General features: G+C 42.2%; 1 protein-coding gene across 2 annotated transcripts in view; it reads left to right on the forward strand.

The window, feature by feature from the left end:
• Window positions 1-23,411, forward strand: part of prkcab (protein kinase C, alpha, b) — an 84,855-nt gene that overhangs the window by 17,474 nt on the left and 43,970 nt on the right. For both annotated transcript variants that reach the window (XM_044051346.1, XM_044051347.1), the window contains exon 3: window positions 13,000-13,082. In XM_044051346.1, coding sequence (XP_043907281.1) covers window positions 13,000-13,082 — 83 coding nt within the window. The remainder of the gene's footprint in view (window positions 1-12,999; window positions 13,083-23,411) is intronic.

A 23,411-nucleotide genomic window follows, 5' to 3' on the forward strand; every position in this document is an offset into this window, starting at 1 on the left:
ATGTGGCGATTGTGGCGATTGTGGCGAAAATGTTCGTACTGTGTCAAAACATGTGCATTGTGGAAGTATGGATTGTCATTTCCGTGCCACTGCTGTAAAACAAAAAGTTTTTACACCACATTATATCAAAATAAGATAAGATCGTCTTTTATTAGTTCCACAACAGGGGAGGACACTCATGGTGGAGGTTTGAATTCATAGAGTAAGGGGTGGGGGCAATATGGCCAAAAATGTTATCATGATAAAAATGTCAGATCGATTAAAGATTGGGTTTTTGAAAAATAAATGTAACAAACCTTATCAAACATAGAGACATTTCACAAAGTCTAAAGATTTAATAGCACCGGTTGTGTGTGTTATGTCTCAAAGTGTGTTTAAACAGTGCATAAACATGTCAATATAAATCAAACCTTTGTTATTGTATACCAATATTGAAGAAACCATATTTACAGTATTGTTACTGAATTATGGCCCAGTCCTTCTGAGAGTGGTTTTATAAAACTGCCTATTGCCTTGTGCACACCCATATATTCTCCCCCCATCTGCTCTGAAGTTGTTTTTAACTGATCCACAGTTCAGTTCGTCATTGTTCGGTTTGATTCTTCTGTCATACGTCGCCTTCGTGACTCATCCAGTGACGACACTCTCTGACCGATCAGTTTCCGGCAGCCTGTTGACGTCACATTTTAGTGTCGGCTCAGCTACTCAGATACTAAAAGAACGCACCAGCTACCAGGTACTATCGCTAATGGAAAAAAGGACATTTTCCATTTCAGTAGTACAGCAATATGTACGTAGAGTTTTTTACGGACATGCACATGCATGAATATGCAAACAAAACGCCTCTGAATGACCTCACAAACACTGCATCCCTCTCAGTGGCAGGACCGAAAAGGTCAGATTGTTGTTGCTGAAACTGAACACACACACACACACACACACACACAAAAATAGTCAGAGATAAAACAACAAGAAAGCATCAGTGGCTCAGGAGGCAGCAGGTGCTAATTGAAACCATCTTGCAAAAAAGACAAAAAGCCATTTCACCACAGCTGCTCCTTTTTTGTTTTTCTCCCATGCACAGTACCAAATGGTAGGTGCCATCCACTCGACAGGCTGACTAATTGCTCAACGCAGGCTTGGATGCAGGCATGTGGATTAACTAGGCCAATTAGTCAAGCACTGAGACGCCCAGTGAAGAGAAGAGTCATGCTCCCTTTCTCAGCCGAGTACCATTTAATCAGCAGTGAAGATGCTGAAGCGACTCTGCAGTTTAGGGACTGCTTCATGACAACAGCTGGTTTGGTGGCTCAGGCCGCTTGACCTCGATTTCGGGCGAGCTTTGGACTGGGACAAATATGAGAGTTTTTTTTTAAATCTGGACCTTAATCTGTTCACACAGTCACATTGTGGGGACAGAGCAGGGAGCATGCTCATGCTTAGACTTGTCCTGTTTGCTTATATCCACTGGGCGCCTGTGTGGTAAACTGGCCCCAGCTGACCCAGGATCAGCTTGTTGGCTCCGTTACAGAAAAAGACAGAAACTGTGCTGTTCTCTGCCCACTCACAATCCCGTAATACGAATTCAGAAGTCATATTTCCCACTGCCACCTTTAATTTCTTATTTCCTTTCCTTCCTTTGTATTCCTTTCAGTTACCTAATTATTGTGCCTTTCTCCTGACAATGTTATCATCAAACTGATCTGACTTTATGCTATTTCTCACACACTTCAGCGATTCAGCAGTGTTGTCTCTTCCGTTTATTAACTGTGCACTACAATACCTCCGATTAATTTGCTCCCGCTGATATGTTTCACGGTGTACTACCTGCTGTTTCGTCCTCACAATAGGCTGTGATGATTCATCCAATTTAAGCACGGTGTTAGTTCATCAGACTCGTGGTGGATATGCAAGTCTTTCATCACGGGGGTAAAAAAAAACATGATTCATAGATGAATTTTCTGTGATTCATGTAGCGCAGCCCTGGAATGAGTTTGTCAAATGTAGTTGTTATTAAAGCGAAAGCCTTCTTGCTGTCCACTATTTGTTTATCGCGTTGTGCACTTGACACATGCTGCAAATCTGAGGCGGCAAATTGATGTTATCAGGCTTTAATCTGACCTAAACAATCAGGCAAATAGAGTGCCTGTATGATGCGCACACACTCCACTAGTTGAACTGTTTTAATGGCAGTGAACTAAAGTAACCCTTCAGTCTGAATTGTGCTGTTTCATGTCAGTCTCTTTCAAGTCATTTCCCAGAAAAGTTGCCTGTGTTTCTTTGCTCCTGTGAGAGTTTTAGGTTTCAGAGTGGAATTATTTTTCAACTCCTCTCAAAATAACAGACAAATTTAGAATAAAAACAACAACGACACATTTGAAAACAAGCCATGATCTCCCCAAAAGCCTGTCAACTAAAAGCACAGTACATGACATGACTGCAAAGTACATGACTATAATAGTTACAGTAGGATACCAGTTTAAAGTCCATTTCTTGTTCCATGATGCTGGTGATTCAGTTATTTTCGAGACATCACCACCAGGACTGGATCTCCTGGTGTGCCACTGATGTTAGTCTCTCATTTAGTGTAGCTAGTGTTTGACCACAGAGTAGATAAGCCGTTTTTTTTATCACAACATGGAAAATTCCAATCCTTGACACTAATTTGTGAAGATTTGCACCTGGGTCAACAAAAAACACGCATAGATACATATATATATATGTATATATATATATATATATATATATATATATATGAATATATGTATGAATATCTATCTATATATATATATAGATATATATATATATATCTATATATATATATAGAAATTTCTGTCTTAAAGTCACCAGACGGATGAAGTTCATCGGCCATCACGAAAACAATGATGTCCTTTATCGTTGGAAACACTTTGGAGGTTTAATTATGAAGTAAATTACGCAACACATTTTAAATCAACAAAAATATTTCATGCTGTTGAATGTTGTATTCATGGGCCAGAGCTCATCAGTGTGTGTGGTTTCTTAATGTGAGAAAATGATGCGGGATAGAAAAGCATCTCTGCTCATGTCCTTGATGTGAGGAGCGTATGAGGTAAGACAAAGGTCAAGAACAATGACAAGAGACAGCAATTGTTAATAGTAAGTGTAGCTGCTGCATTGTATTGAGCTGATTTTATAGCCTTTCAGTCCTTTATCTGCCTGCAGCCTCAGATAATTTATGGCTGAGAGCTCTGCTGTTTGCGTCCTGTATAATCCATAACATGATTTCACATTTGCAAATGTGAATAGAGGACATTTGTCTTAATTAAAGCACATTTTTTACTCAATAGATTAGCCGGCGTCTTTTCTTTTTCTTTTTCTTTTTTGCACAGAACTGAGTTTTGAACAAGGTCATAGTTATGTGAAACATTTCTTCTTCTTTTTGTACTTGAGAGAGAAAGTAAAAGACAAGAGACGGAGGGAAGATGAACAACAAAAGCCTGTGAGAGGATTTATGGAAAGTGACTGAAATGATGAAGAAAGTCGGTTATTTATGTTTCAAAATGTCCTGAGACAAATTTAGCGTCGACTTTACTGGCCCCCAAACAAATTGGTATGGGACAGGCAGTGCCGCAGGAAAGGAAGATGCTCTGATGCTAATGCGCGGTATCAGTCTATCCTCAGGCGTCAGATTTTGACGTGGCCGTGACCTTTGCCTCTCGCCTGACCGTCTTGTTGTTTGCGTGCGTGGCTGTGCTCAAAGGAGCCACAAAGAAATTCATCACCTCGAGCAACTGACTGTGTTTGAGCGTCTGTGCATGCTTAAATTTGCACAGTGTGTTTGTTCACTCCTCCCACTGATAGTTGGTCCAATGTGCAGTTGCTGTGCGCCACATTTGCACAGACTCATTACATTACTACCACTGTGACACCTGATACACAGACACAGGGGCTTGGACGCAGACCATTGTAGGTGACGCATCACTGGCTTGTGTGTGTGTGTGTGTGTGTGTGTGTGCGTGGGACTGAGATGATGAGAACGTGACAAACACAAATGTGCCGTCATAAGTTTGACAGCAGATGTGCACTCCACAGTGTTTACATACTGATGTGCTATGTGCTCATTTGAGTGTAGTTGAACCTATATGTATTTGAGCATGTGCCTGTGTTCAGAGTCATGTTTCTTTTATGAGGCAGTATCACAATTTCCCCTGTGTGTCTCAGAGATGTCTGGCAGCCAAACACTCCCACCTGTAGGTTGGGATAACTGATCCACTTCCCTTGTCACCATTTCTGAATGCAAACACTATTAATGATGCAAAAAAAGCACTTGCTGGTGATGATCATATCTCAAGATATATTATATAACATTGCTGGATTAAGGCCTATACTTCTGTGCCAAGTGTGCGTGAATCCAAAGCATGATGATCCAGATTTTAGAACCGCACACAAAGAGTGCGTTGGGTGCAAGTGGACAGCGCATGTGCGAACTGAACTTCCCGTTTTACAACAGAAGAAGTAGTAGCCAAGGATCGCCTCGACCCGGCTGACTCCCCAACTCCTGCGATATGCAACACACATTACAGCATGCAAATGCAGAAGTATACCACAGGCTTTAAAGTATCTAAAAATGGCAAGATTAATGTGATATGTTTTATTGACTAACATACTCACATTAGGCTCTGTGATGGACTAGCAACCTGTCCATGGGTACCCCGCCATGAATGAATGAATGAATGGATGTACTCACAACACTCCATAAATCCATAGAAATCTGCATTTCTATTCAAGGTAACGGACCATTATTTCATTCTGGTCGTCTTAACTTCCGGGCCAAACCTTTTATAAAACATCATAGTGAGGATTTATTCATTGTATATATTGTGTGTATTTAGTGCTAATGGATCATGGCTACTCACACTGTGCATTATGCCATTGATAAAGTTTTATTAAAATTTTATTTTTTTATTTTTTCATATGTCTGACTGACATACAGTATTAACAATTCTCCTTTTGCATATTTAATGTGATTAATTGGAATAAGTTGGCTCTCCACTGGTGTCTGCTTGGTTGCCTGGTGTGGGTACAGTGACCAGGGACACCTACTTAGCACAGCTAACCTATCTGTGCTAAGCTGCTGACACCCCATGTCTTGTTCAATCGTCCCAGTGAAAGGAAAAAGCTTGCCCTCTTGTTCTCCTTGGAGAGTTCCCTGATTGATGGTTTGATGTAGCTCCTGGCCACTGAGCCCTAGGTCTTTAAGTAGATGTGATGTTAAATTTCTCACAAACCCTCTTGTGCTTTTCACCGTGCAAAACCTCATGCCCCGTCTAACGTCCCTGCACTCCACAGCAACGGGTCCACATATTTCATCATCACTCTCTGATGGGTTGCCTCCATCCCTTCCTCCCAAGGTGCAGTCAGCTCGACCAGCAGCACAGATTTGTTTTGGCTGGTGTCCACAGCACCATGTCTGGACAAAGAATGGTGCTACAGATTTCTTCTGGGAAATGGAGCTGCATGCCGAGGCCAGCCGTTCCTCTTCTCCTTTCCGCTCCCGCTGACATCCCTTTTACGAGGAACTGGATCCACTGCTGGCTCCCTGACTGTCTGACTTTCATGGCTCACCTCTCCACCAACTCCGCCAGTTCCTCAGTACTTGGACGTGGCACCATGTGAAGCAGCTCTGTGTGACAGTGTGTTGAAGGGGGGCATTGAGGATCCTACAGAGGCTGTGTCCAATCACAAAGACTCGTAGTTCACACTCATGAGGAAAATTGAGTCTTGAAGACTGCTTAGATTACTGCCTGATTCACAACCCCCTCCCACATCAACTGGTGTCCCTGTTGCCTCTGTGTCATTGCCTTTACCCTCTTAAAAGGGTTAGGATTAGGGGTTTTATTATAACAGGCTGCTTTTAGATGTGCCAAAACCCAGAGGCCTTTTCTGTAGCTGCCCCCAAACTTTGGAATATGTTACCCATGGACATTAAATCTGCCTCCACCACTGAACATTTTAAATCACTTTTAAAGACCCACCTCTTCTCCTTGTCAACCCGGACGCTACACCCCATCTATTTTTTTAATTCATATTATGTTTTATACCTTTTATGTTGGGCCACACGGTGTTATAGTGGTTAGCACTCTCTCCTTGCAGCGAGAAGACCCGGGTTCAAGCCCCGGTTGGAACAAGGGCCTTTCTGCATGGAGTTTGCATGTTCTCCCCGTGTGTGCGTGGGTTCTCTCCGGGTTCTCCGGCTTCCTCCCACAGTCCAAAAACATGCAATGTGGGGATTAGGTAAATTGGACACTCTAAATTGACCATAGGAGTGAGTGTGAGAGTGAATGGTTGTTTGTCTCTATCTGTGTGTGGCCCTGCAATGGACTGGCGACGCTGCCTATCGCCCGATGTGGCTGAGATTGGCACAGCACCCCCCGCGACCCTCTGGTGGAGGATGAAGCAGCAGCAGCAGCAGTAGATGATGATGACTGACTGACTGACCTTTTATGTTGCTGTGCCTTGACTTGGCTGTTGTTCCATCCTTGTGACTTCAGCAATAGCAACAATTCTCTTCTTCTTCTTCTTGCTGGCTCTTAATTAACAAGATGAGTGGATCGCTCTATCTGAGGACAGCTTGCCTTAAAAACCAGTTTGAGTTCAAAATAAAAAGTCTAGACTGCATGAAGTCATGACCAAGTTGTCCAACAAAGGGTACTGTGAGGATAACAATATCAACTAATCATTGCACCCTTAGAGCTGCAGCCTACTTATTATTACTCTGTTTCACCATCCATGGAGCCATGCTCTTGGCATTTTCTGTGCAGCTTTGTTGTTGTATTGTTTTTACACCCAAGCTGTTTGTTGTGTTGGTGGTCAGTAAGAGGGAACACAAACCTTCTGTAACAAGTTATCCAGACATGCATGATCAAACTCTGATCACAAGAGCCAAGGTGGAAACAGCCATCAAGTGTGAACTTGCAGCGCTGCGTAGGAAGAGATTGAGGGGGCGGGGTTTTTGACAACATTACCATGGAGATGTAATGTCATGTGATGCAAATTCATCTTCAACGTTGTCTCACAACCAGGCAGATGCTCTGAGGAGATTTTTGTTGTGTAACTATACACAAACAAATTAATTTAGTTCTCTGCCACCATGGTTTTGTTTTGCTTTGTTAAAAAACTGAGCAGCCTCCCCGCTGTGTTGAATCTCCGAGGTGTTTTCTCCTCTTTTTTTTTTTCCCTTCTGCAAGTTCTGACTCCCATGCAGAAATGTCACAATTCCAGACATATGCACAGATAAACAATGAAGCACACACGTCACACACAACGTTATCCGTATCTGGACAGCAGGATATTATGGTCATGGAGATGATTGCTGGACATGAACAGAATTCTTAAGTGTGCTGCTCTAAAGAAGACACAAGGAGGAAGATTATCCTGCTCTTTTGTGTTCTCATCGTCATATCTATCTCGTCTTTCTCTCTGCGTCATTTGCATCTTTTATCATCGTATTATCACTGTTAATTCTGTATGTGTGTGTGTCGCATGTCCTTCATGTGCCTACAGCATGCATAATCGAATGTCTGGACTGAAATTGAGTTTCCATTCCTTTGTTGTAGCAGTGGGTATGTTCACTTCCTCTCTCTGCACGTAAACACTGCATCTCCCTCGCGTAGAAAAAGAACTTGTGGTATACGGTGGCCACTGTGTTTGCTAGTGTCGCCACTCTTTCCCAACTCATATGAAAATGTAATAATGAATGAATTAAAATAGGAGAAAGATGGACATGGTATACAGTATATAAAAATCCACAAAGTTAACAGCTAAAAGAAATAACACTAAATGTATTACAGTAGAGTATATCTGCAGTCATTTGTCTGTATAAACGCCTCCACTTGGCCTCTCTCACTGTCTTCACTGTCAGTGTGTCAGTCCATCTGTGGTCACCAGCAGACGTCAAGGGAGAGCTGGTGGATATGAGTCATGTGACCTGGGGGCTCTGAAAAATTCAGATCTGTCACTCTCTACAGTGACAGAAGTTCAAAGATCATGACTGGAGTAAGGAAGAGAGATATGAAATGTGGATGAAATGAAACCCTGGTTTAGATTCCCGTGGTGATGCTGAGATGTGGTGCACAGATACGTTTTTAAACTCACAAAAACATCTGTCATCTGTGACAATGTGGTCATAAGCAGGGATAAAGATAGAGATAAAAAAAAAAGTTTAAAGTTTGCACGCTGTCAGCTTTAAATGTGCTGACTAATTTTCTGCTTTAAAGCTGCAGTAAGCAGAATTGAGTCCCATCCACAGGTGATTTTAAAATACTCACATTTTGGGATAGTGTCTCTTTCTCCCCTGAGCTTCACTCATAGATTAACATGGACAAACACAATTGTTTCACATGTGATGTACGATATAAGACGATTTCTCTAAAATACTCTGCTGATATTGATGTGGGTTATTGTGTTTATTGTCCAACTCTCTTTTAGATTTTTCCTTTTTTAACAAAGGATACAAGAACAAATGTGAAGTTTCAAAAACTTGTTTCCATGCACCTACCCCTGCTGATTCTGACTGAAAGTCCTTTATAAATACAAAACAATATATTTAGTGCTGTGCAACAATTATGTTTTTGAAGGCATTATATGAATAAATTAATTTTGTTTTATGAAAAAGGCTCACAGTATTTAAAAGCCACCCTCGCTCACTCGCAGCCGGTTGTTGTCCTCTCTCAGATCACTGGATTTAAATAATGCAGAAAGGTTATTATGGAATAATGGATCAATAATGCAAAAAACAAATCCTGTCTCCCGTACCTTTTAGTCCGGTTTAAATGTGTTTCAGTTTGAGAATCCAAGGCTTGTGAAAATGATCTGGACAGTAAACAACAGACAGGTATAGTTTCTCCTTGACCCTTGAACTCCATCAAAATTTGACGAGAACCTGACACAGGCCAGGAGTCTGTCTCTGTGCCGTGTGTAGGTGACAGCACTTCCACTTGGCCTATTGTTTGATTTTCTGTATTGTTATCTTCCAGTTTTTTCCACTTGTCCCATTCAGCGCTTAAGCGCGTGACAGGAATAGCTTTTCATTCATCATACGCTGGTCTGTCATACTGTATGTCAGAGTGTTTGCACATGAAAGCATGTATCAACACACCGCTGCCCGTGTATTTATAGTATCCGATGTCCAGGTGTAGAGGAAATGTCTTCCCTCTTCATCTCCACGATGGTGAGGCTCAGCACACTTTGTTCCAGCCCCGGCCAGAATCAAGCCTAAAAATAACCTATGCGAGGACAAAACCCTCTCTTTTCCTCTCCTTGCCATTTTTCCTACCTGAAATGACAGTTTACAGAAAGAGCACAGAGACACAACACAGGAGAGAAGGAACATTTATAGCTGTCGGGTTGAGAGGAAGTTCATCTTTGACTGTGTTTTCATATCGAAAAATGAGGTGCAATGAATCATTTGTGCATAATTGAGACAATTTGTGTCATCGCGTTTGTTTGCTCGTCACAAAGCTGTTGCCTAACCTCATCCAACAACATTTTGGCTCTGAAATTGATGTAGATGCAAGAGTACAATCGTGGTTTGCACAGGGGAAGGCATCTGTGTCATCATCCATTTTGACAGTCGGAGGAACCGTAGACTTTCCGTGCATTTGTTCCCTCATTCTCTGCCTGTTCATCCGTGCTCTCACACACTTTCCTCCCTTTCTCCTGTGGATATCAGATCAAAGTCTCAGTTCCCTTTGTGTTCGGATGCACTGTCGGGGGGCCGGATCAATAGAATGTGTCTGGAGGGTATTGAGTTGAGCCAGCGCTACAGGTGTCCTGCCTATCTCCACCACAAGCCTTTTCTTCGGTACAGTGGCACGGCATAATTCTATTAACGGTGGCTTCATGTACACACAATTTCCCCGTATTAGCCGGGGGGCAAGACCCCACTTTAAAGTATCAGTGTAGGGGGGATAGCGATGTGGAAGCATGAGTGGATTTGAAAACAGGCTAGAAAGACCTACCTATAGGCAGATGCTCAAATTATACGTGCAAAGCGTTAGGTATAATGTTCTTTCCACATTCTGCTTCACTTTAAAGAAAGTGTTTTTGTTGTGTAAGCTGCTCTGTAACACCAAAGCCCCCCCATCGCTGCGCTTATGCAATTAAGCTGGTGAAACGGTGCCTATAGTAATTAATCACAATAGCCCTGATGGTACAAATATGTCAGTTTGTAACCTCTGCTCCTGCTGCTTCACACAGCTTTCCCTGAGATGAATAAACCCTCTGGAGACAATGACACGTCTTCTCACAATACTTTGGAGTTTCCCTGTCAGGTCCCTGCACTGAAGTCGTATGGAAGATTTATTATAGTTCCATGATATCAGTAAAACACCTCACTTTTAATTGGGTAGTCTTTCAAACCTTGGTGTTTGTGCATCCTCTGTTTTTCTTTCTCTCTCTCATCAGTGGAGAGTGTGAAAACAATATTTGTGTTGCTACTGCACGTGTAGGTGTGTATGAGTTGTTGTTAAAGCTTTCCTTAATGGCGGGATGCGTGTAGCATCCCACAAAGCTCCCAGCATGCCTCTGTGTTTCAGCCACTGCAGCAAATTACCTTAAGAGAGTTTTTTGATTGATGTCTATATCTGTGTTTGTGTCAGGCAAGCTTTCCCAGCTTCACACGGCTGCACAAACATATACTGCTCTGAAATCCACTCTAAACAGAGGTGGAGATGGACTAGTGGGTGTGTGAGGGGCACTGATGGATGGAGAGAGAGGAATTAGCGCGTTCATCATTAGACTCGCAGTTCACATATTGTAAGTAGGCTGTGGAGAGCAAAGGAGTTAATCCCACTGACTAAATATGTGTTGCAGATTTGCACCTCTGAAAATGTGTTTTTTTTCATGTCTGTCTGTTTTTTCTCTTTACTCATGTTTTGCATGTGAGCAAATATTTTAATTTCATTGACAGCAGAGTGGGCAGCATGTGGGATGGGAGAATTGAAAGTTTGACTTGGGGGCGAGTTGTAGGCGGATGTGGTGTGGGAATAACGTTCTGAGGTCACCAAACAACTGCCAGTATACTTGGTAGTCACACGTTTTTTTTTTTATTTTGACTATTTTGGTAAATAAAGCATGATTTATTGCACCCTCCCACACACACACACACACTCTTTGACACAAAGAAACTAACATTGATGGCTGTTTTTTTACACACCATTCATTATGAAAATGACAAATGGGCTATTGTTTTTCTGAGGTTTGTGTCTCCCTTCTGTCAGTTTTATTCCTTCTTTATTATTCAAACAAATTATTTATATTGTACACTCCTCTGTATCTTTCTAGCTATCTGTTCGTCCATCCATTTGAAAAACAAACTGAGCATCATGATAAAATGCAGCCTTTTGAGACGACAGTCGAAACCCCTGCTGGTTTCCTGGACCTCTCCATGAACTAATTTCTCCTGTTTAACCAGTGCTTGTCAGATTCTCTGGCAACGGTGACTTATCTGGCAGAGTCAGAGACGAAACCCTCACAGATACGGCGGTGGGAGAGCACAAAAGTGCACGAAAGCATGCAGGCAGCTTGACAATGAGCGATGTCGACAGATTGTGCGAGAATGAAAAAGAAGAAAGATAGAGGAATTTCAAATAATGGCAGGGGGAGAATACAGTTGGGAACACAGAGTGAGCGCCGCGGAGAGAGTCAGCTTGTGCTCAAGTTGTCACAGATGTCCACGTTTTGCTTTTTCCCTCCATATCATCAGCAGCCAAATCCAAACGCACATGCCAGGCAACAGGAGTGAAGCCAGAAAAATGAAGTCCCAAGTCCTTTCCTCATCCACTTTGTCTTGACCTTGATGGAAAATGTCATAAAGCGAAGGAAAGATGTTTAGGAGAAGCCACAAAAGACAACCACAGTGTTAAGAGAATTCGACTGCACTTCAACTAGACGTGACAGTGGACATTAATGACGTAGATCTGATGTGACGGTAACACTCAAAGCTGCTTTACGCGGCTGCTTTTTGCCTTTCACACTGTTCATTTACTGTATGTGCAACGCTTATTTCTATCACACCTATTTACATGCCGTCGGCACAGCTGTCGGGAGCAACCTGGGGTGGATTGTGGATTGGATTGTGTCGACGAGCAGAGCCAAGGACTGAACCCATGACCATGCAGGTGCATGGACAAAACAAAAAAGTTTTGAAAGTAAAAAAGTAGAAGATGAAGTTGTTACCAGTCAATAGTGTGAAATGTCCAACCATAGTAAAGACTTGATTCTTGTGATTAACAGGCTTTCCTCTTGTCTCAAAATTTAGAAGTGCTCTGTAAAAAAGGTTACTACCACTACTACCAATTATTGTTAAATTGGGAAAGTAAACCGTTTGTCCTTTGAGTCGTTCAATAAAAATATCATACACACTTTGTTACGATCTAGCTGAGTTGAGGGGAAGCTTTATCTGCATCTGCTTTACATTCATAATGTATGATCCAGTGTGTCCTTTAAGGAGCAATTCTTCCTCAACAATGAACACTTCTACTATCCTGGCTGCCACTGAGGTAACCCATTGGTCATGTCGCAGTTAGGAACCACGAGGAACCTTCCTGAGCAAATGTGCCTACGTTGATGCACCGTGGGCTTCATGTCAGCCGCGTCGTGCTGAGCGACACGTCGGTTGAGCAAACACCAGGGACATTTTTTTGTGTGGGTGTGAGTTTGTGTGCGCACACACGTGTGAGACGTGTTTATCTGCGTGTCCATTTGTTTGTGTGTCCATATGGGAGAGGTTTGTCAAACTCATCCTGTGGACATTCTGTGTCAGCTATAACTTGCATAAGACACGTGACAGAATATAATGTCTCATGTGTCTGTCTCTTTAGTGTGCTGGTATTTTATTTTTCCACCAGAGGCAGATTGTGTACCTGTAAGAAAAAAAAGAGGAGACACACAATTGTATCATAAATTGTTACTGTAATTCTCTCTTCAATCTCTCTCTTGTTCTCTTCTCTTTTCCAGTGTGTTGTTTTGTGGTTCACAAACGCTGCCATGAGTTTGTCACCTTCTCCTGTCCTGGAGCCGACAAAGGTCCTGACACAGACGTAAGTTTATGCTTAATCTATAACTTTGGTTGAAGCACAGTCCGCGTGGAGGAAGTTCTGAGCAGAGGAGAGTGCAGGATTTAACATAAAGCAGAATATAAGCAAATAACTAGCACTAGAGAACTAAGACATCTAAATTAGAGGCTTGTTGATTAGATTGGGAGCAGGTGTGCTCCCGCCACAGGTGCACTGATTACATGCTGAGGCGAATGCAGGAGACAAAGGAGGAGCTGCAGGCGGAGACGAAGGCGGAGCAGGGCACAATTGTCACCACCCATTCAGGACATGAGCCCTCACAGGCCTCCCACCTGGTGAACATGCTCAGTGATGGAGAGCACGTGGTCTTTGCACCACCTGTTACTGATTGCAAGCGACTATGTCATGTTTTATAATACGACCGACTCAATAAATTGAAGATTCACGTATGAAAAAAACCCCACAATAAAATAAATAAGAAAGCTACAGCACAAAACATAACGCATGCAAAGGTGGTGTACCTCTTCCCTGACGTGTCACAACAGAAAGGGAAGAGTTAATGCCTGAAACAAAACCCTTATACACAGGGGAGCAACAAAACTATGTGGAATTAAACATATTAACACATATAACACATAAAATAATAACTGGCATTGTTACATATATAAAGATTTCACTTTTAACTGAGTGTCAAATTCAGCTGTTTAATTATTCTTCTAATTATCCTTGAAATATTAACTCCTTAAATTCCAGTTGTGTCTATCAAAAGCTTTATTTTCAGCCCTTTGTTTTGCCTTCAATGCGAGTGTGAAATGGAGCATAAATTCATAATTGTAAGCGATATGCCATCAACAATTGAGATAAAAAAACATTATTTAGCTCACCTATACAGATTAAAAAGTAGATACCAAATGAATAATTGAATGAAACTAATACAGACACAGTGAATTTGGATGGTTTTCAAAGCAAAATGTTAATTTGAAATTATTAGAATATAATAATTCAGTGGTAGTTTACTTAAGCAAATAGAAGTTCTGTGCTGTAGAAGTTCTGCATAAAATTAAAGTCTTTGTTGTTTAATATTTGCAAACATTCACTGAATCTCTTCTGTGCTGTCATTGCATGAGCCTGTCTCCGAACGGTCAGAGTATTAGAGTTAGTTTGAACTTAAATATGACACAGATATTGTTGGACCTGTGCTGCCCTTCACCCTCTGTCAGCGTGGGATTGACACCAGCAGCCCTCTGTGACCCTCATGTGCAGGATCCTGTGATTATTGGGTTGCTCTTGTTTGTTTCATTCTCGCTTCTTTACAGGCTTTACAGTGAAATCCATTTAGGCCTACCACTCAAAACACTTTAAAACACCATTTCAATCAATAGGTGTTATGAAAGAGTGTATTGCAGCATGTCTTCACATTGATTTTCCTGGGTCAGCTGATAAAAGTCAAGCATCCATTAGCAGTATATCACACATGGAGCATCTCTCTGTTCTTGTATCAGCAAGTTTTTGCATCCACCCATCAGGTATGATAACCTTGTCTCTCTTTGTGCCAAGCTGATGTGATGCTGTCAGTGTTGGAGTCTGACCTCTGTGGACCCTTGAGGTCATATTTACGTTGGTGTTTTTTTTCTGCGCTTTTGTGACCCAGCTGTAATAGTTGCCTCCAGGCAGGAATGAGATCTGTCCTTGGTTAGATAAGAGACGAGGTTGAGCTCAGCTGCAGCATTTAGATCCAACATGTTTCAGCAAAGCAGTGAACCCATAATGTACACTTTGTGTGGACTAGCGGAGCCGGGAATTGAACCCACAGGCTTCAAGACGACTCGCTCTACCACTGAGCTCCCGTAACCAAAAAAATAGAATTATCTCCAAAGAAAATATTACTCTGTCTACCTTTACATAGTTTCCATTTGTTGGCCTGTTTTTGCACATTTAAACAAAGACTCAAACAAATGTTATTTAAAATATATTTTATATTCAAATTTAACAGGCAAAATCTGGTGTTCATGTACAGCTACTTTGTTTTTTTCTTCATTTTACATTGTTAAAACAGAATTTTAACAGTAAATTGTAAATAACTGATAACAGATAGTGAAAGATATTCTGGGAAAACTCACAGGACCTTTTATATGGTTAAAGTCAGCAAAAAAAAAGTCCAGATGGACATTTTGAGGACAGTGAGTATGAACTGGAACGTCTCTTCACGTACATGACACAAGATGTTTCTGACAGAGATTCAACATTGTCAAGTATTGTTATATCACTGTCATGGACCATTGTTGAGCACTTGTCTTCAGCAAAGCAGAGACATGTCAGAAAATGCCTGGAAGTACTGGTGAACCAGTGAATGCAGATTTACAGTAGACTGCAGTCAAGTTGCTTTATTCATAATTATTACGTTTATTGGATTTGAGTCATCTCAGAAAAATCACTTCACAATTTGAAGTGTTCCCCTGAAAAATCTCTGTTTGAAAGGCTACTTTACACTTCTCTGTATCCCTATACCTCATCAAGAATCGGGGCAGTCTACGCGTGAACATGCATGAGTGGTAGAGACAAGAGGTGACATGGGATTGAGCCCTGTAGTGATTTAGGACCTCATTAATACTAATCTACTTTGAGCTTGTTATGTCATCCATCTCTATAATCAGTTTTTAAATACTATCAGAGTACTGTAAACACAAAAAGCCAATCAAACAGCGTATTCTCACGCGGCCGCTTCTCTCGCCTGAGAGACACACTAATGAATTTTCCCCCACGAAGCCAATTAAGACACACCCACGCTAATGTTCCGTTGGTGTTTATAGAGCACGGCCATCAAAAATGTCTCCTTTTAACGTTGCCATTGTCTGATACACTCGATGAACTTTGATGACGACGCTCCGCGCTGTGATTCCCAGCTGCTCGTCGCTCAGTGACGTCACGGAAACATTTCAGGGGAAACACGTGGTGCCGATTCAGTGCAGGTTAGTGACGCTACTGTAGCATCGCAGTCAATCAGGGTGCGCTGGGTACAAATTTCCCTCGTATACCCACTCATTTTGGGATGAAAGAGGCTATAATGAATTATGTGGTGAAGTAACTGCCAGGGCACTCCTGTGACCGACAGGAGATTCAGTCATTCATTCATCTTGTTCTGCTTTATCCTCCACATGAGGTTGCTGGTGCCAATCCCAGTTGACATAGGGCGAAAGGCAGGGTACACTCTGGACAGGTGGCCAGTCCATCACAGGGCCACATAGAGACAACCATCCACTTTCACATTCACACCTACAGTCAATTTAGAGTGTCCAATTTGCTTACTGTCCCAATCTCAATGTTTTTGACTGTGGGAGGCAACTGGAGAAAACCCACACACACACATAGGGAGATCATGCAAAGTCCATGCAGAAAGGCCCTGGTAAGCAAACGTGGGTTTTCACGCTGTAAGGGCAAGAGTGCTAACCACTACACCATGTGGCCCAACAACGGACAAAGGGTGGAATCAAACCCCTGGTTACCGCAACGGGCCCTGCGCGCTGCGGAAAACCGTGCAAAAACACATGGAGATCAAAGCTTATGAGTGAAACTTGTCTCTGTTTTTTTCTGTCCATCTTTAGATTGAGTGACTCACAAACACCAATCTAGCTCTTCCCTCCTTCCCTCCTGCCATCTACACTCCTCCATCTCTGTCCCTCAAGCATCTGAATCAGTGCAGTGTCAGGACTCTGAATTTGGCTTGGAGCTCGGACAGACGCACATTCTGTCTCTCTCTCTCACTCACACACACACATACTCACCCTCTGCCCCCGTTTTGCCAGCCTCAGTGTGTGAATGGCGTCATCTGTCCGGCAGACGCTTTGATCCTCTCGCTGAGCAACATGGAGATATGAGATATTGGTATTAGCATTTGAGCGTGAGTGAAACCTCTCCCCCACACCCCTCCCCCTTCGGTTTCTCATTCAAAGCATCGTGAGGCGTAGGTGGTAAATAGTGCTGTATTATCAGTCAAGGATCTCTCTGGAACCGCTGAATGAAGATGATTCATCCATAGATAAAACAACAACATCGGGATTCACAGACAAGTTTACATGAGCGTATAAACGTCCGATTTAGATACTACTTCACGTCAGTGACAGATCTGGCCAGTGTGACATGTGCAGATTATGCTGTGCATGGTTATATTGCTGTTACTCTCCTTGGCAAATCCTCTTTGCAGCCATCTGTCTTTTGCCCTGTTTATTATTAACACTGCTGCAGAGTGTTCACTATTCTAGATGGCTTTTTTTTTTCTTTTTCTTTTTTTTTTCCATCCTGCACCATTTGTGCCTCTGAGATGTTTTACTTTCATGTGGGAATTGATGTATTGGTGGCCTTAATTGAGTTCAGCAATGACAACATCTGTGTGTGACTTTTAGAACGGTTGACAGAAATGTGATACAATTCCGTTAAGCATGTTTGTATAAGGGTGCAATCGTTTAAAAATAAATAACAGAATAAGGCTTTTATATGCATTTGCTTTTCAGAAGCAGCCAGGATGGACAAACCACACTCAGAGCACTTGTAGTGCTTCTTTTCCAGTGAAATGGAAACATTAATGTCTTGTCAACATTTTGGAAGTGAGTTAGTTAGTTAGTTAGATTATTGTCCCTTGGGGAAATACGTTCTCACAGTTTCTGTACATTAGCATGTCTCACTTTGCGAAACTCCTTGAATCTCCTTCGTGATGGTGGGAGTTGGAAATGATGATTGAGTGGGTGTGTGGTGTCCTGTGATATTGCATGTGTGATGCGTGTGATGGCCTCGCTGTTTCGTTCTTGTAGGTTTGGAGTTTGTAGGCCAATTCTTTTGGTGGCAGTGTTGGCCATCTGAAAGTCTGCTGTGGTGTTTGGCAAGGAAACAGGTGGAGCAGTGTGTAGCAAGACGGGTTGTGCGATGCTTGCAGTAACTGAAGTAGTTGGGGGTGAACAGTTTGCGTATTGCCTTTGCTCTGGATATCTGTTGTGCGATGATCAATCAAGGTGTCTGAAATGGACTACTGTCTCGACTGTGTTATTCCTGGTGATGATGGGGAGATGGGGTTGCCAACGACCTTTTGTTTTGTTTTGTTAACACTGGGTGGAATGAGAAACTGTGTTGTGATATTTCTGAATTGAGTTTGTGTCTGTGAGGAGGCCAAGAATGGCTGTGTCATCTGCATATCTAATAATAATAATTAAACAGGCAGCAAGTCATTATTCACCTTCCACATTTACACACATGGTGTGCTTGCTTCCACCATCAGCTTAGTTTATTTGACTGTGTTTCACTCTAATTCTGCCTAATGTTCCACAGCAGCTTTGTCTTGTATATGGATATACAGTTGACACAATTATCTGGATGTAAAATCAACATCACTGATTCCCCAGAGGAGTTTTAATGTCCCAATTATTTATGCCGAAAACAAGACAGCTTTTTATATATTTCCTGGTGTCAGAACCTGTCATTTGTCTACCGTCAACCTGTACAGAGAGAGAGAAAGAGAGCGTCAGAGCATCACAGTTAGTCAAGTTTCTGCATCACTTTGACACACTGACAGACAAAACAGCAAAAATCCCTTATTCCTTCTCCTCTTCCTGCTGTTGGCAGCTTTGACTGCTGAGTGCTTCTTTGTGCTGAAGCCGTTCCAGGGCTTTGCTGCAGTTCAGTGCCGTTCTGGGGACTTTCCTTAAGTGGTTGCCTTTACCGAAATTCCCCGTACAGCTGAGTTTCACAACTGGCGACAGAGGCATTTGCCCCAAACAAGCGTACACCAAAAAAGTGGGTGCTTATTTGAGCTCAAACATGATGCTGATTTCCACTGGGACTGTGTGGATAATTACTAGATCCTACTAATGCAATGTCTGTTTACACAGAGGTTCCCAGAGTTAAAGTTAAATTAGATATTGTAAACAAAATGTGGAGTTTCATTGTTGTTTGATGGTGATAACAAGAATTATAATCTCCAGCAACATGTGACACATGTGCCATAATTACAAGCGGTTTACATGAATTCAGTGTGCAATTATGCATGCGTAGCACAGTTACAGCACTGCTAAAGGGCAGATGGCTGTGTCTGTGAGCAGAGGGGGAAAACCCTGCTGTGACATCATGTTGGTCTGTGCAACTGTGTACGTTATAAGGACAGGAAACAAAGTCAAACTCTGCAGACGTGAATGTGAATGTGGCATATTCAAATATTTACCATTATCTGGCTCAGACACAGTTGTGCATGTGTGCTGTGTGACACTGCCTCAGTCTGGATCAGTGACAGATCTCGGGTCTGGGCGAAACCCTGCAACGCGCTCTTTCATGGCGAGTTTGAGGTCCGATCAAGCAATAAGCTTTAATATTTGATGACTTGTGCAACACGATGCATGTATGAAATATTAATAACCTCAGCTGGACTTCTCTTGTCAACACCCTCGCTGTTGACCGCAGTGTTGCTTTCTCTCCACACTGTTGCTTTCTGATGTTATGATGCTTATTTTCCGGTTCGCAAGCCTCTCTTCTTGGCCATATTCCGCATCTCAGTGGCGAGGTCCCTGAACCATGAGTATATGATGATAATAATAATAATAATACATTTTATTTGTTGCCGTCTTTCTAGACACTTAAGGTCATTGGGAGTATGCCGTACTTAACAGTTGAGTTTTTAGTTTGGATTTGAAGTCAGTGTTGCGGAGGAATTCCAGCCCATGGTGACAAGACGGGCAGGCGGGACAGTGAGGTGGATGGAGGAGGGGGTGTGGTATTTCAAATTAGGAGTAGGCGTTCATCAGGATTTGTTGACATTATGCACTTTTCATGATACATACGTGAAACTTGGGGGATTTTTGCACCTGAATCTGCATCCGTTTCTAAGCAAGTCTGATAAATGAGGGCCGTCAGGGTGTTTTTGGGTCTGATCCTTTGAATGTGGAACAAATGTCCAGTCAGACTCGCATATGGAATGATTCGTTTTTTCTTGAACACATTTTTGGCTCTCCGCTTTCCACTGTGATATATTACACATACAGAATTTGGCACATATATTCACACAAGGATGAACTGAATAGATATTGATGGTCATGTAGGTCAACGAGAAGAGCACCTCAAGAGAATTGGGGCTATGCAACCACTATGTTTTACATAATGTACATCCATTATATCCGTCCATTAATAATATCCTTCGGTTCTACAACTATTTCTACTTGATATCAATCATTTCCTCTCGCATGGACACCATTGATTCGGCAAAGTCCCTTGGTAACATTACTCACCTGACCTCACCTGGATAGCTTACAGTAGCCCACATTACTGTGGCACTTTGCACCATTAGGACTCGGGTAATGAGACCAGCAAGTCTTTACCCTCCCAGCAGCTCAGCTGGGAGAATTACATGGCTACATTACATGGCTGTTTCAGCAGCTTACACAGTGTCAAACCCTCCCCACATGTTCACATGTTAATGCTGGAGTGCACAGGCAGCAGATTAAAGAGTCACATCCAGCGCCTCGTCGTTACCTTTACAATACCAACGGCAGAGTGTCGCTCAGAAGACAAGCATCTGTGTGTCATTAAGTCAGGGGAGCGCGAAGATTCGATGACGTAAGATCACTCTGTGGATATAACACTGCTCTTCAATAACACATTTATTACATTTAAATGCAAGCAATGTAAGTTTTACTAAGATTTGATAATAAATCAAATCATTTCTGATGGAGGTTATCAATGATCGCTTGGTCGTTATTCCACCTGAAATACAAAGCTTTAATTCATGTTTAATTCCAACTATAATATTTAAGCCTTGTATATTGACGAAGGAGATTTCATTCATCCATTTCCTGCCACTCCACTTGAGCGTTGAGGATGGCTGGAGCCAATCCCAGCTGCCATAGCTGACCCTGGACAAGGCTGCCAGTCCATTCACGCTCACTCATACCTATATTCAATTTAGAGTGTCCAATGAATCGAAACTGCATGTTTTTGGACTGTGGGAGGACGCTGGAGTACCCAAACAGAACCCACGCACACACAGGGAGAATATGCAAACACATAAAAGCCGTCAGAATCCAAACCAGTGACCTTGTTGCTGTGATGCAACAATGCTAGCCACTGAACCATTGCGTGGCCTAGAATTTTGCATCAAAATTGTATTCAGTATGTGCATATTTTGTATTCGAATCATTCTTATCCTCAGAAATAAAATTCTCAATGAAAATATCATACATGGATGACTTTTTGAGAAGTCTACAATATCCCTAACCCTTAGTTTGCTATATACTGTATGTAGGAATACCCTATATTTCTTTTTCTCAGAAATTGTAATCGAGCTGCTGATTTAATTACAGATATTAAACTGTAATCTGATGTTGTAATCTGCATGCTTGATTCGGGTCATATTGCCATACTCCTGCTGTCTCTGCCTGGCTTTTTGTAAAGTAAAAACCTTGTGTTATTGTTATCTCTGCCATGTTTGTACCTCTTCCTCTACTCGCTGGTGACTGGAGCATGGGGACATGGTCCTGTCTCCGTCAGATGATCTGTTTTTTTTAAGGCTGTTGATAAAGCGTGCAAATGAAACACATGCAGGACGTCTAAATGTTGAGTGTGTGAACAAGACTGTGCCACAGAGACAGAAATCATCCTCGTACAGTGTGTCTGCTTCTCCTCGCCCCAGGTCTCTTTGTCCTCATTGCCTGTCACATCATCCAGCTATATTTGTTTCCGCCATCTTACCAAAAACACACTCAGTGGACGTCTGCATTGTTGCGCAGCCACCAACTGACTTCTGCAAACGCCTGCTACTGTTTTAGCACTGCTGGCTGTGGAGGACACATTCAGAGGTCCGAGCCAGTGGGCAATATACCAGCTTCTTATAGCTGGCCTTTTTGTTGTCTACCCACCTTCGAACAGATTTGCTGGAAGTTCTGCAGCTACCATTATCTTCATTATCAAATAATCTGACGTGATTTATGCTGTAAAGTAGAATGTTGTAGTCCTATATGAGGCACGGCTCTGAAAGAGGTGCAAATCACCCTGTTGTAAATTCATCAGAATAATCTTAGAGACATTATTTGAAGGTGGAACTTGGGAACTTAGGAAATATAGGTACAGATATAAAACCTATATTAGTTTTAGCTGGCAGATTTATAGTGCCTTACGATCACAGATCGCTCTTTTACTCTAAATAAGACCACTACCAACATAGATCGACCAGGAAATATTGTCTAACAGCAGCAACACCAACTGTCCCCCACTCTTCAGAGAAACACATATTGCCTTTTGTTATGGGAATTATGCACCTCATGTAATACATGAAGACAAATGCTCAATGCAACCGTTGATGTGACCTGAGACCACTCACTCTTTGTATTGTTAATGTAACTGTTGGATGCGACTTTTGGCCAGTGACCATATGTATTGTTTTAGGAACTGTTTGAAGTAACTTGTGAATAGAGACAATGGGTCTGCGACTGAGGGCAAGGTGATAACAAACCCACAGAGGCGGGGGTCTGCACCTTATGGCAGGGTGATAGCTGACCCATTGAGACAGATAAATACCTTGCGATTCCTACAAGACAGGGAGTCTTCACTTTGTAACTGGCCTGTGTGTGTTGCTTTGTGAATGCTCCTCTTGTACAAGATTAAACCCTTGTTTGGACACTGAGCTGACTCCGATCTCCTTCCTATGGATCTCAATTCTTTTGACAACTTTGTTTGTTTGTTTGTGTGTTTGTATGCTCATACATTAGTGGACATACACTGAGTGGATGTTGTTAACAGCGCGGCTCATTAGGTTTCACTCACAGGCCGACAATGACAGAAGTCCTGCAGAAGAAAGGGAAGCAATTAAGAGGATGGTGAAAAGTTACTAGAGTTTCAATTAGGTCAGACTTTCAGTGGCAATAACATGAAGGACTTGTGAAGAAATATGAGTGAAGGGGAAAGCAACATAATATTAGTGGACTTGATTAAAGTGGCAGCACCATTTTAAGCCCACACAGCTGGTATGACACACACTCCTTTCAAAGTTCTGTTAAATTAAGAGAAATTAGTCTTCTCCAGGGGTAAACAACTCATTTTAGGAGCGGAGGGACAGTAGTGGAGTAGAAGAGGAAACTCTGCAACATTGTCATTTCCTGTTCCATCAGAAGAAGGAAAAGTAGAGCAAACAGAGAAGTCGGGGAGCAAGAGGGTTGTCTGCCCACTGGGAAGAAAAAGAAGAGAGAGAGAAAATAGGAGGAGAGTGTGGTTCGTAGCATGTCATGCACGTCAACAGGTCAGTCCCTGCTGGGCCGTGATGAAGAAGAGGAGGAGCCGTAGTGTAGCCTGAGGGAAGTATGAAGAATATAAATCACACACTAATAA

This window comes from Solea senegalensis, linkage group LG19 (assembly GCF_019176455.1).
Source record: "Solea senegalensis isolate Sse05_10M linkage group LG19, IFAPA_SoseM_1, whole genome shotgun sequence".
NCBI classification, from domain to species: Eukaryota; Metazoa; Chordata; class Actinopteri; order Pleuronectiformes; family Soleidae; genus Solea; species Solea senegalensis.